This window comes from Cupressus sempervirens, chromosome 9 (assembly GCF_028749045.1).
Source record: "Cupressus sempervirens isolate cs-2001-9-10 chromosome 9, ASM2874904v1, whole genome shotgun sequence".
NCBI lineage: Eukaryota > Viridiplantae > Streptophyta > Pinopsida > Cupressales > Cupressaceae > Cupressus > Cupressus sempervirens.
The window spans coordinates 592,375,068-592,389,828 of NC_143126.1; the positions used below are offsets into that span (position 1 = coordinate 592,375,068).

The window sequence follows — 14,761 nt, forward strand, 5'->3', positions numbered from 1 at the left end:
AAGATGATGTTCACATGACCAAATAACTATAGTTGTGCATGATAGGTAAAGTGTTAATGCGTTCAAGAGGCTAACCACTAGAGCAATGAAGAGCAAGGGCCTCTTGCAGGAACATATCTCCACTTTTAGAGAATCTCTCAAGACAATGTTAGTTGGAGTAGTAGAGCCAAAGATTCTCATCCTAGAGGAGTTCCATAAAGAGACAATGCAAGAATAGGAACATATACAATTGTTTGATCATTTAGCTACTCCAGGATGGTTGAAGGAAAGGATGCTGAAGGATAATAAGGAAGAGACTGATCTTGCACTTGAATTGCAAGAATTTTTTAGTTGAATCAACAAACCAATAAAGAATTGCAAGGCAAAGAAGTTCTCCAAAGTCAATAGGGATGAGTTAGGATCCATAACCCTACATATAGCAGTGCGAAAGATAAGATTATGCTACAAGAGTACAATGTAACAACAATTGACATATGATATGCTACCAAGGCACATGTGATGGAGGAATTTGATTATTCTGTGCAGGCACTAAAGGGGCAAATGAAGATGGAGGAGAAATACAGGAAATGGAAATTTGAGAACAAGGCTCTATATATGTATTAGTGTTTGACAAATCCTATTAGACTAGAAGATCAAGCATTTGTTCCCTATAGCTCTTGCAATGACATAATCTATATTTTTGTAACAAAGAAATGAACTTGTGATGATTGATGGAGCTTGGCAATCACCATGACATCCATCCACCATGTAGACAATATGCATATGATGTGATTATAAGTGACCATAAACAATCGTTTCTAAATCTCGCTATAGCACATTGGCTATATGATGGACTGGTGACTTGATGATCGGTTGTAGCAACCATTATTGTGTAATCACCATCTTATTATGCATTTCACTTAATTAGTAATCAAGTTGCATATGCAAATGCCATCACCCTGCATACATCCATCCATGATTTGTCAACCTTCAACATTTTGGCATATACATATGCACCTCACTCATCATTGTCATGCCTATATATACAACAATAGTATAATGATATCATGCATGCATGCATCCAAGCTAATTTAATTGCATTCATCATTCGACCAAATACCATACTTTGTCATACAATTATGCCACCGCATACATACTAAGAAGACCTTGCATATGACCACATCATACTAATATTGCATCATAATCACATAACGTCATATTAGTTTGGCATCAAAATCACATTGCAACATACTAGTATTGCATCAGAATTTCATCACATCATATTAGTATTGCATTGTTACTATATTTGCCATACTCTCATTGATCACATAATACTTGAGATTATCTTTACACAACATAACTAAACATTGAGGCATGATTAATATGGTAATTAATAATATTTGAATACCATAATAATCATTGTATGATTATTAGGATAACCATTTAGAATTAGAGGGCAACTCTTCATATGTGCTGCTTCCTTTCATTGTGCACATATATTATGAGGATTACATCATTTGATGGAGATTTGGACATATATTGTATTTGGTTTTCTTTGATGATTGCTCTATCGTAGACCATATTGCCTTGGAAATAGTCGTGTCCAAATTCTCCACATAAAAGGGAAGGAATCAAGCATATTTTATTTTGGATGACAAACCATTAATGGCTTGGTGGGTATCTTGCCTCACCATGGGTTGATTTGACCCACTCTATAAAGTGGGTGACCTCTCTTTTCATTGGCTCATGTGGACCTAACACCATTTATGACAAAGAATCTCTACATGGCCTAACCCTAATTAGTGCCAAGGTGGCAAAATCTGGGTTCTTGGTTTTTGTTTTGATTTGGGTTGTTCATTGTAATTTGAGACCTATAAAAGGGGCTCACTCCTCATTTGTACTAGATGGAATCGTGGAGATTGTTGCTATAAGCTACTAGAATAAAAGAGTACTCATTGAAGTTTGGTGGTTACTTGTATTGTTTTGGGAGTTTGTATGGTTTCTTGCTCCTCATATTAGATTTGCTTTTCAAGTTGTTAAACGAATAAGATTGAGAGTATTGTTACGATGACATTGTTTGCTCAAACAATTTTTCTATTAGATACTTTTTCTATGTCCAATGTAAGGTTGGTCCTAGCCTTTTATGTGGGTGCTTAACTTAGATCACTGAATGTGCATTGTTCTTATGATGGTGTTCATTGGTGATATGAAAATTGTTTGCACAACTTTTGAAGATTGCATCTCCATGCATTGTTGATTCGAGGAAGTAAAGCATGATAGATTTCACTTAAGCAGGCAATGTCCTTAAAATCCTAAGGAATAGAATAAGACATCTCAATCTTATGCCATTTACTTTCAACAATCTCATGAAAACATCTTGAAATCTCTTCATTGCTAAATCATTTGAATATCTCCCAAAACTAGTATTGTCCAAGTCACCTTGTATGAAAATCACATAAGTCCCCTTGGATTACGAGCATACATCAAGCCAAACGAGCTCAAATCCATCAAGAAGTTGCATATTCGAAGGATGATGTCATATCCCCATTTTAAGATAGAATTTTAATGATAATTTGATAATACAATGTTATTAAATAAATAATGATAATAAAATAAAATTAAAACTAATACTAAAATATCAAAATAAGAAATAATTTAGAAATCTACATTATCAATGAAATAATATTTAGTATTTAAAATAAAAAATAATAATATTGCAATGAATAAATAAACAAATAAAATTAAATACAAGAGATAATACTGTAGAAAGTAAGTTAACTTTCTAAATAGAATTTAATAATAAATAATAATAAACACAAATATGTAAGTAAATAAATAATATAACATAGAATAATATAAATTAACTAAATCTAATGAAAAGTCAAGAAATATTTAACAAATAGACATAACTGCTTAAAATTAAGTTATAAAAGGGAGGGGAGTTCATTTTGGAGGGGAAAAAGAAGAGAAGTAGGAGTCCAAAAAGGAAAATTGGAAGAGGAAAGTAATATGAAGAAAATAGGGAATTGACTTTCTAAAAAGGTATCGATGATATCGAAAGGATGTGAACCTTTGAAAGGATCATAATTATGAATAGTTGCGACTCTTTAAAAATATTGTAATTTTAAAGTATTGGGACTTTTCCAAATGATTTTAGTTATGTTGTGACTTTTCAAAGGATTTGTATTATGAAAGGTTGTGACTCTTGGAAAAGAAGAAACAAAAAAAAGTACATTTTATCGTTTCCTTATAATTAGAAAAGGAAGAATTTTAGAAAGTAAATATGGAGTTGAGATAATCTAGAAGGAATAATTCATTGGTGGGCCAACTAAGGATAGAGCCACATGGACCAAGCAAAGAGGAAGGTAAGAAAGGTATGTTTGTGGATTATATTTGTTTAATTATGTTTATGAATTTATTTATATTAATGAATCATACTTGTGGATAATTTATACATATACATTTGTATATTTAAAGGTGGAATTCGAAATGGATAACACACATGACTTAATGGTTAATGGTTTAAGATCAAGATAGTCCCTTTCTAGATTAATAAGTAATCTTAATGTTCATTAGAGGTTACTTGATCAATGAAATCTCTTATGGGTAGAAGATTTGATCATAATTTCTATAGTGGCAGTATCAGAGATGGGCATAACCTCCCATTTGGCTGACATGATGAATTAGATCACAAAGTCTTAGTGTCACTATCAAAGATGGGTATAACTACCCATTTGGCTGACACAATAGAGATGGACATATAGTGTTGGTATCAGAGATGGGTGAAATGCCCATTTGGCCAAACACTACCTAAAACGATATGACCTCTATAATGTTTGTATGCGAGAAATTTTATGTACATTTGACCAACATGCCTGAGGAAATATAATGGTAAGAATATTCTGATGGTGTCAACATATGCATATGTGAGCCTTAAGGGGTGCACTCTAGAAAAGACGGTTGAATAACTAAGGGCTAGGAAACTTGATCTAGAGACGTCTTTAAGGTTGGGTTGGGATAGAGGGTAGAATAGAAAAATATATTTATTATTGTATAAATTGTAACATTGGTTTTGTAGGTATTATTGTCCTCAGATGAACCTTGGAGTCATCTCTATAATCTTTGCATCTTAGTATTAGAGGGGTCTTTGGTCTAGAGAGGATAGGGTGTCCGTTGGTACTTTATTCCATAGTAACGCGGGGACATGTTCCCCCCCTTTTTGTCCCACGTCTCGGAGTCTTGGATGCATCGGGGACTTGGGGACTCTGTCCCCTCGTCCCCAATGGTGCAACCAGAGTCTGCCACCTCCGTCGAGGATGGGGGACGTCCCGATGTTGACTATTTGCTGATTTGACTATTTATGTTCAATGTTCGATGTTCCAATTCAATCCAATGTTCAAGTATTTACTATTTTACATCTTTATATCTTATATTGCAATACCTCTTTTCATAACTAGCATTTAAAGTACCTTATGTATATATATGCACACCCCCCATCCCCACCACTGTCCCCCTGCCATCCCCCCACCATCCCCAAATTAAGGCCCCTCTGTCCCCCCATCCCGGAAACTTGTCGCCATGTGCCATTGTCCCCCCGTCCCCCAGGATGGTGTAACTGTGCTTTATTCTATGTTGGCGTGGTCATAAAATGCCCATCAACATTGCCATGCAAAAGACTTGACATGATTAGTTGGTCTTTTGGACATGAATGTATAGAAGGTTGTCTCTTCTGAATTCTTTGCGACATGAACCTCTATAGATGAAGTTCTTCATATGAACCTCACATGATCAAGTTTACCAAAATAGTGACATGTGATAGATTTTGGACAATGTGAAGAATCATTAGTTTTTCTTCATCCTTTTGGCCGAGTGGACTTAGCTTTGACATTGTCCTTGTTTATAAAAGGCTATTACACACTAGCTGTCTCGTTTTTGCGACCAAACCGCTGTTTCCACTAGTCCTATTGTAAGAGCTTGTTGCACAAATCATCAAATTTCAAATCAACATTGGTACAGGTGATGTTGAGAGTTTTAATGAAGTGCTCATAGGATTGTGGTAAGCTTTTTAGTGCGATAACCCCCATGCCCCCTCTTCCCATTTTGTGACCAATGGCCTCCAATTGATTGGTAATGTCTCTAATCTTCATTAGTTGATCTTGCAAAGACATCTTGTCATTCATCATAAGGAAGAAAGCTTTGCCTTTATTTGATGTTTCGTGCATTTCCTTTAATAGACTTCTATCACAGTCTTCCTAGGCAATACTTTTCAAAGTATCTCATTAGTGACAAATATGTTGGGCAGTATAACCACTTCATGATTATGCTTGTCAAACTTGTTTTGGTCTTTACTTGTAGTTGTGATACTAGTAAATTTACCAAGAACAAGCTGATCAAGATATTGGCGCCACAATTAATGAGCATCCTTTGTTTCTAGCTATTGTAATTCTTGTCATGGTACATTTGAATGCCTTCCAACATGATGCTAGGTAATGAAGCCATCCTTCCCGTCGTTTGGAGACTTTGAAAATGAGAAAAAAATAGCTTCTAAAAAAATATATTTGTATTGATAAAAATTGGAAATAAAACTAAACCTTGATATTGGTTTTTTTAAAAATTGTGCAAACAAAACTTGTGGAAGCAAACCCAAGTTTGATAAAAAAATCATAAAATTTGCAAACACTAGTTGCCCTGGAAACTCAAGGCCCGACTTTGAAAAATGCTAGGCACATAGAAAGAACCTTGATTTTGGTAAGAAATGTCAAAATCTTCCACAAAAGAACACCATGTGTGCCTTGGAAACTCTACAAGCACAAAAACTTAGGTTCCTCAATAGTCAAGAAAAAACCACGATTTGTTTTTTTAAATTGCCAAAACCAAGGAATAAATAGGTCAAAGGTTTGATTTTTGGTGAACAAGTTGTCAAGAAATCCTCTCATGAGTAGAGGACATGGGTTGTTTGTAGAGATTTTGCAGCCTGAAAGAAGTAGAACATGTGGCACAAAGTAGAGAAAACAACCTTGACCGAAGTTGTGTGGGTTGCTAGAATTTGCTAGTAGAACAAAGACCTTGGTCATGCTTCCAAAATGGTGAAACTCTAGCCAAAAAAAAAACATGTCAAAAAATCCTAGTGTGGCACACAGTGAAAAATGCACCAATTAAAAACCTTGAATTAAGTTGCACAGTAGGTTGCATGAGTAGGAAAACTCAAAACACTTCTGTAAAAAAAGACCATGCATCGTGCAAAGATCTATTGACTCGATGATTCTCAAAATCCCTCACCTCAATTGAAATAGATTATAATTCTCACTATATGGCCATGTTTTGGAAAAACTACCCTCGATTTTAAAGAAAAAATCGCTCTTAATTAAAACAAATAGAATCCACAATTGTTCTTCTAAAACAAGGCAAAAAATTGTAAAATTTTGTCCAAATTTCTTGGTGAAGACCATGGAACATAGAATAAAAGAGTACCAAGTAGCATAATGAAATGCCAAAAAATATGCCTGTCATTCTATAATAAAGAGAAAAATAAAATGCTATATGTGAAGAAAGAAAAAAGATTTATGAGAAATCCTCATTCTAGATAGATATCAAGAATGAATTATCCACATATCTTGGTATATTGTAAGCTTATAGGAAACAAACACAATAGAAGAATGCATTAAGAGGAAATCTATAATGTCCCCTTTTTGCATTTCCCTAATTTTTGCCCTAGAATCACAAATTTAATCAAATAAGAATTATAAGATGGTTAAAGTAAAACTTGCTAATTAAAATACCTTTTTACAGGATAATTCCTGATTCCTGCAACACCAAAAAGGAAGCAATAGCATAAATATACATTCATAGATTAAATATATTGTTAACATGATACAATTTAGCTTGTACATTTACATGGAGGATTCCAATTTGAAGCATGCACTGTGTAGTATTTGGCTTTCTTAAAGGTGAATGGAAATATTACAAAGGGGTGGTCCTAGCCCAATCCTTGGCCCAAGGGCAGAACCTTGTCCTCCTTGGCCCTACACTTTGTGGGGTTGGTGTACCTAGTGGGCCTCACAATTCCGCCTCATTGTAATTTCATCTGCCCACATGGATCATATCTTGCAAGATAGTGTCTTTGTACGATGTAACTCTAAAAAGACTATTCCACCGTAGGCCTTAGCTAGTGCCTCTGAATGTAGCCCATGCCCATTCCACCACAAGCCTTACCTAGTGCCCTTGTATGATGTAGCACAGTCCATTCCACCGCAGGTCTTACCTTATCGTGTGAGTTGACGATCTTAATACAGTTGGGGTACAAATAGATATAATATCTTATTTATATCATTCATTCGTATAAAGTAATTATGGCAGACATATTAATATGCCTAATCCTACAAGGATATTTTTACAATTGAAACTGATGACAGTTATTGCGCAGTTAGTATGATCAACAAGCCATATACCATTTGCAGATATACACATACATGTACATACACATGTACATGTACATTTACATTTCCATATACATATACATATGATGTATGTATGTATGCATGTAAACATTGCACAAGAAGTATTCTGCATTTGGGGAACAATAAAATATTTATTATATATATAATAACTATTATATCCGGTTCTCAGAATATGCCACCCCATATATTTTTATATAATTATGCTAGTCAGCAAGTAGAATGAGATTCTGTTTACTACCATATAAACCCATGATACAATAATACATGCCACTGGGTCTGATTTTATCCTTATTATCTTTGGAGACTATTTACTCTCTGATGACGGTCTCTAGCAGTTGCCGTTCCAGTCACTTTCTTGTCTACTATGCGCATGTCCCATTTAAGATCTGCATATCCCCATCTTACTTTAATCTTCCTTCTCAAGTCTTATTTTAGATCCATCCTTATACTTCTGCTCTAAATCTTCACTAGATCCTCTGTACCCCCTTTTCTCCCATCTAATTTGATCCTTCTCCTTTATATCTTCCTATGTGAGGGAGAGGTCACACCTTTTCATCATGTATGCCTTTTAACAAGTGTGTCACAACCCTTTCGAAGAGTTACAGACTTAACAATATCAGATTTCCACAATCCATTTCTAATGATTTTTTGTTCTGGATTGGATTGTGTATGTTTTTTTGACATCAACGTTTCAGATCACACTCTGTGATCCATCATCATCGTGTATTTTTTTTGACAGTCAGATCACATTCTGTGACCCATCATCACCCTGATGATGGGTCACAGAGTGTGATCCGAAACGTTGATGTCAAAAAAACATACACAATCAAATCCAGAAACAAAAAATCATTAGTTACAAACTCCACTAGTACAACCCTTTCAAAGAGACACATTCCTGTTGAAGAGTCAACCCATACAAATGGTCACAATCCTTCACCCTTTGAAAGTCACTTAATTTCTTTCCTTGCCTTTCCATTAATACCTCCTTAATTATCATGCTCCCCTTTATCTTTCTCTTTTCCTTTTTCTCCAAGTGATGTTTTCATCTCTCCCTTTTATTCACTCATGAGGGAGCCACAACTTTTCCATTCATGCATTTTGACTTTTTGTTTAACTAAACTAATATTTAATTATTTTTTAATTTAATTATTATTGTTTATTAATTAATACCATTTCAATAAGGGGACACAGCAAAAACAATTTTGGAAAACAATGGAATAATAATTCCTAGCATCAATCACAACAGAAGAAGGATGCCAAATTTTTTGATGCCTTGAGATAAAATTAATAAGATTTTGGGAAAGTAATCACAAAAAGAATGAATGGGCACATACACCAAATAATGACTCAATACATTTTTTTTAAGACTGTAGGTGCCTCCTAATTTGGGATGGGGATGAACTGTTTTCGGAATCGAACAAGAAATGGCTGCAAATTGTTTTAATGGTCATTGTACCAGTATGCCCATATTTTACCTCCTTGTTCACCCATTTATTCCAGCAGTCCACTGTGCCATCCATCCTTCCCTCCATTGTTAGCCTCTTGTCTGTTGAAAACTTGAATGTCACCAGCCCAATTTAATGATATTCTAATTTTTTTTCTCTGTCATGTATATCATTAGCCATGGTATACAAGATCTTCTTGTTTTTCGAGTCATATATATCATCATCTCAGATCAATGATGTATGTTTTTGTTCTTCCCATTTGACATCATCAACCGGCTATTTCTCAAAATGGGTTGAAAACTTATAAGTTTGAAGCCCTACTTATAGGACACCATTTGCCAGTTCCGAAATAAGTGATCAATTGATGTGCTCTGCACGCATGCATCTGCCTTGGAAGTCTGAATGGAAGGAATGTCTAACCAAGGTAGACAAGAAACAGATAATTCCATAACAGCACCTCTGAATGATGAACATTGATTCATCGTGATTCTATGCCAGTGTATGTCAGGTCCTCTACCTTATATGTGACCTGTCTGGGTTTCAACTGTATGCCTCAACTTCACTTGCAAGCACTCCTCAGTACTCAAGCCAAAGGTGAGGCTAACATACAAGTCAACCCTTGAATGAATGAAAGATTTTAATAATGACCACGAGGCCAAAGCAGTCTATGGGACCACTTAGAAAAGCATACCCCTCGAAAAGGGCAAGAGCACACTAAGCCTTTTGAAACTGTTTCTTTAGTTCCACTCTTCAACAATGGATGTTAATCATTAAATTTACTGTCTCGTCTAGTTTTGCTTCCTCAAAAAGAGTATTTAAATTGCCGGTTGCTAGGATATCCGTGTAGCTGGAGTGGATGTCAATGTACGTTGAGCATTCCATGATAAAATGTCACTCTGTTTCCACCACTTCGATGTTGCAAAATAAACATATTCTCTCTCCCCATTCTTCCTTTGGTATTGTCCATCTACCTGTTTCACACCTTAAGTGATGAGAACCCGGTCTAAGCTGCGCTATGAGCATTTTTAGCTTTCCAATTGGTATTTGCTCCTATGTAAGCTTTCTCCACATGATCACTCGTTCAGTTAAATTCTTTGATATAATATTTTTTTTGTACCCTTTTCGTTTTAACCATATGATACTCCTGAATTTTCATTCATGAACTTTTTTATTTCCTCATTATTATCTGAGTATTCATGCATATTAATATTCCATTTTTCCATCCATTTGACATTTTGTTTCATCCACATTTTCCTTCTTCTGTCAAGCCTTTCCTCTATAATCAATTTAGACCAATGCTGATTCTCCATTCTTTGAGTTTTCTTTAAATAACATAATAATTGGACCATGATGCGGCCTCTGAAGGAAATATGTCTGTTTCTGCCAATAAGATCTCATAAGGAACCATGCTTTTGACTTTGAGATTGTAGATGATTAAATGCTTTTGAAATCTTTCTATTTGTCTCCATTTCTTATCTGACATGCTGCTGCCCCAGATGTCACATCCATGAAGGTTCACCGGGGTAATCAACAAACTGAAGAGCATCTTTTTGGTTTTCCAATCCCATAATTCTTCATTCTTGCATTTTTATTGAATAAAGTGCTTTCCACCCCCCTTGAACTCTTTTTGGTCCACATGTTTCTCAGTTGAGTTTGTTATGGAAGTCAATTTCAAGATACTTGTACTCCACAATCTCCAATAGGCTGCCATAAGAAAAGACATTGTTTTGTTGCTTCTTATTTCTTTTCAAAGAGAAAATCATCGCTTTGGTTTTGCTAGTGTTCACTTGCATCCCAGCCAAATGATAAAAGGTATCAAGCGCCTTCAAGTGTTCCTTCAAACCCTCAGCAGTTTTAGCAATTAAAATGAGGTCATCTGAATATAGGAGTAGCTTTATCACATAATTAGCTAGTTGAATCCCATGTCCATTGTTCTTGTCTGAACATTCTTCTAACTTATTGATATATAACCAAAACAAGGTTGGGGAAAGGTTACATCTCTATTTGACACCTAAAAGCATTTTGACATCCCATCCATAGTTCTGGTTTTTGCCATGACCTGCTCTGTAGTCTGTGTCACAGCTCTAAATTCAGTAGGAATTTTCAGTTCGTTCATTCTAAGTCGGTGTTTGTTGTGCGGTACCATATCAAAGGCTTTTTAAAAGTCAACAAAGCAGCAAAAAGCTTTTGCACCCTCCGTATTCCATATTTTGTTAGCCAAGAATCGAAGTGTAACCCCATGATCAATAGTGGAATGTGTAAGAATCTTCCTCAAGCTTTGATAGCATGTGAGAATTTGCTTGAGGCAAAAAATGAAAATGCCAAGATCTAGAAGCTCAATTGATAGCACATGAGAGAAAATGAAATGATGAAATGAATGATTCAATATTAATCAAATGATAATGGGTAATTACTATTAGATATTCATATACAATACATGTAGAAGTGCCTGAATATAAAGACAATCAAGATGACTAGGAGTCATGCAAAGAGATAGGTATAACAACTAAGCACATGTTCACCAAAGGTGGATTATCCTCCATTGTGCATGAAAGTACGCACAACAATGAGAGGATAAAAATACAAAGTTGTATCTCATAAAGAGATGTAGCAGACAACATGTGCTCAATTGGACTGCAAACTATTGCGTTGTCTACATGACAACTCATGTGAATATGTAAACTCCTAGGTGTCTACATGACAACTAATTTGAAAATGCATTAACCTAAGTAAACTTAAGTAAAGTGTAAATAGTAAATACTTATTGACACCAACAGAATGCTTTGGTCTGAAACTTGCTTGTCCCTTGGCCCTTTCACCTTCCCATTCAGCCTGTTTGCTGATTTTTCATTCGATCATGCTGACCATGCGTTTGACCTGCCAACATTAGTATCTCAGTTGTAGAAAAATTTCTTGGTGTTGGCATTTTGGTAACTATCTGTCTGATACTATAATTTCTGTTTTGGCTTGTGTATTTCTGCTAATACATAATGGTGTTGGTCATAAGATAAGGTTGACTTGGGAGATACGTATTCTTAATAGATGCACTGATGTTATTGTTACCTCGATGAATGTGTGTGCAGTTGGGCTTTATGCTTTTGGCTTTAATCTGGAGGTTTGACTTCCCACCATTTATGGTACTTATAATTGCTATATTAAATGATGGTAAGTCTTAAGTCCAAATCTTCTTGTACATATACAGTGATTTTTAATTTTTCAAATGGGTAATGGATTGAGCTAATTTTTGCAGGTACTATAATGACAATTTCCAAAGATAGGGTCAAACCATCACCTCTACCAGACAGCTGGAAGCTTGCAGAGATTTTTGCAACTGGGGTCATCATTGGCACTTACCTTGCATTGATGACTGTAATATTTTTCTGGGCTGCTTACAAGACAGATTTCTTCCCGGTATAGGTTTTCTGAGTGACTTTTATTTTTGGATTTTCTTAAAAGGGTTGGTAACATGTTATATTGATAAGTAGGAGATAATTTACAAATTATATGTTATATAATTTGTTTCAATATCACAACAATATCATAGCAATGTCACAACATGTTATATGTTTACAAATTCGTTTCATAACTAATGCAATGGTTTCCAATGGCAAGTTTATTTGCATAGTAATAGAGGCAGAGCATTAAAAGTTTGTCATTTTGCAGCGAACGTTTGGTGTTGAAAGCCTTCATGCTAGAGATCAAGAAGACACAAGAAAACTAAGTGCAGCAGTTTACCTACAAGTTAGTACGATCAGTCAGGCACTTATATTTGTGACTCGTTCCCGAAGCTGGTCTTTTGTAGAGCGGCCTGGTCTCTTACTTGTATTTGCATTTTGTGTTGCCCAATTGGTATTCCTTTTAATCTTTCTTTTTGTGCAATTTACTTGGATTGGAGGATCGAGTTGTAGGTAATCTGGTAATCTAATATTTTTATATTGCAATGCTTTTTACAGATTGCAACCATAATTGCAGTTTATGCAAACTGGGGATTTGCTGCTATAAAAGGCATGGGCTGGGGTTGGGCTGGTGTTGTCTGGCTTTACAATATAATCTTTTACTTTCCCCTCGATATTATTAAATTCTTTATACGATATGCATTGAGTGGGAAGGCCTGGGATCTTGTTATTGAGCAAAGGGTATGTATTCAAATCCTGTGATTGCTTGAGACTGCTCTTGATTTGATGCATCTTGTTGGAAATATTATGTGATAAATTATAGATAAGAGAAATGCTAGTCTGTGAAAAAATGTTAAATTTGCTGTGAATAACCGTCACGTGGATAATTTTCTGTATGATATTAAGGGTAGGATAAGGACATTTTCAGGGAAGCAAAATGAGTTCATATACAACTCTTTTTTATTTCAGACTGCATTTACGAGGCAAAAGGACTTTGGAAAAGAGGCACGAGAGCTTAAATGGGCACATGCTCAGAGGACATTGCATGGTTTGCATCCTCCGGATACAAAAATGTTCAACGAGAGAAGCAACTTCACCGATCTTAATCAAATGGCTGAAGAGGCTAAAAGACGTGCTGAGATTGCAAGGTTTCTCTCACAAACATTTTCACCAGGGTTCATGTTTGATGATTTATGATATGCTAGGTTTTGTTTAGTAATTTCAAATTCACTTTTCTAGAGACCATTAAATGCCGCTTCACATATTTGCATAATTTCTTGCAGGCTGAGAGAGTTACATACTTTGAAAGGACATGTAGAGTCTGTTGTAAGGCTTAAGGGCCTGGATATAGATACAATTCAGCAGGCATACACTGTTTGAATTGATGCATCTTCTTACTGCCTGCTTGCTTTGGCAATTCGGACATTTTTTAAAATCTTTCACACTTCTGTATTTTGATTAAAATATTGGTGTGTTTCTTTTTAAGAGTTGAAAGGCTGTTAACAGTTGGCAAAATAGCGAAAGTTTTACCATTTCGAGAAACATAGAATAGACAGTTTGACTTTACTGTCAAACTTTTAGAATTCAGATAGGTTTTGTAGAGGAAGAAAACCGAATTCTAGTATCATTTTTTATATTGTGATAATCGCTGTTTATATTTAACGAAGTTGGGTCGAAGGATATTCACTTTCTTTTTCTCGATTTAACTTGGAAATTTTGGTCCGAGTGATATATCTCCTTGTTCACAGCTCAGGTATCGTTGTGATGTTTTTGATGGTACAATTATTTAACTTTGGCCCTGGTCCCAAAATTTATTGATCATCTTATCTAAAGGGAAACTCTCTAGCTCCCCTAAATCTATATCCTATTTATATTTTAACTTAGCAGCATATGAGAGTTCGTGCATTTCAATTTGCAAGTAATATCACTTGTTATGTCTGTTTATCCAAAAACATTTGATACATATATGCATCATCAGATAGGCGTCTGGCGTACATTTCTTTTATATGATTCCTTGATATAGATACTCATAAGGGTGGTATTTGAATGGGATAATTGATATAGCTTTTTATCTAACAAGTGGTTCACTTTATTTAATTTCCTTTATTAGGGATATGTGGAGTAGAACATATGGACTCATCAGCCTCTCAAATCAGAGCTGATTTGGTTTAAGATCTGGAGTAATGTGATTAGATGTCTATTATGCATTGAGCATCTTAATTTCATGTATTTACCACTTTCTTTTAGAATTTATAAGTTGGCCTTAGAGTCGACTAGAGTTGTTTGATATTAATTTCATGTATTTACCACTTTCTTTTAGAATTTATAAGTTGGCCTTAGAGTCAACTAGAGTTATTTGATATTATTTTAATTTTTTCTTTTGACATTTAATTTAACGTTATTTGATATTATTTTAATTTTTCTTTTTGACATTTAATTTAACGTCATTTGTCTCATCCATGTTCTTGCTTGTACTTGAATGCTA

The 14,761-nt window shown here is 35.0% G+C and overlaps 1 protein-coding gene across 1 annotated transcript in view; it reads left to right on the forward strand.

Annotated features, from left to right (window-relative positions):
* LOC149540068 (ATPase 11, plasma membrane-type) overlaps window positions 1–13,967 on the forward strand; it is a 46,399-nt gene extending 32,432 nt beyond the window's left edge. The window contains exons 16-21 of the mRNA XM_089801259.1: window positions 11,965–12,046; window positions 12,132–12,292; window positions 12,545–12,730; window positions 12,835–13,017; window positions 13,246–13,424; window positions 13,560–13,967. Coding sequence (XP_089657385.1) covers window positions 11,965–12,046; window positions 12,132–12,292; window positions 12,545–12,730; window positions 12,835–13,017; window positions 13,246–13,424; window positions 13,560–13,656 — 888 coding nt within the window. The 3' untranslated portion in view covers window positions 13,657–13,967. The remainder of the gene's footprint in view (window positions 1–11,964; window positions 12,047–12,131; window positions 12,293–12,544; window positions 12,731–12,834; window positions 13,018–13,245; window positions 13,425–13,559) is intronic.
* Window positions 13,968–14,761: the final 794 nt, after the last annotated feature.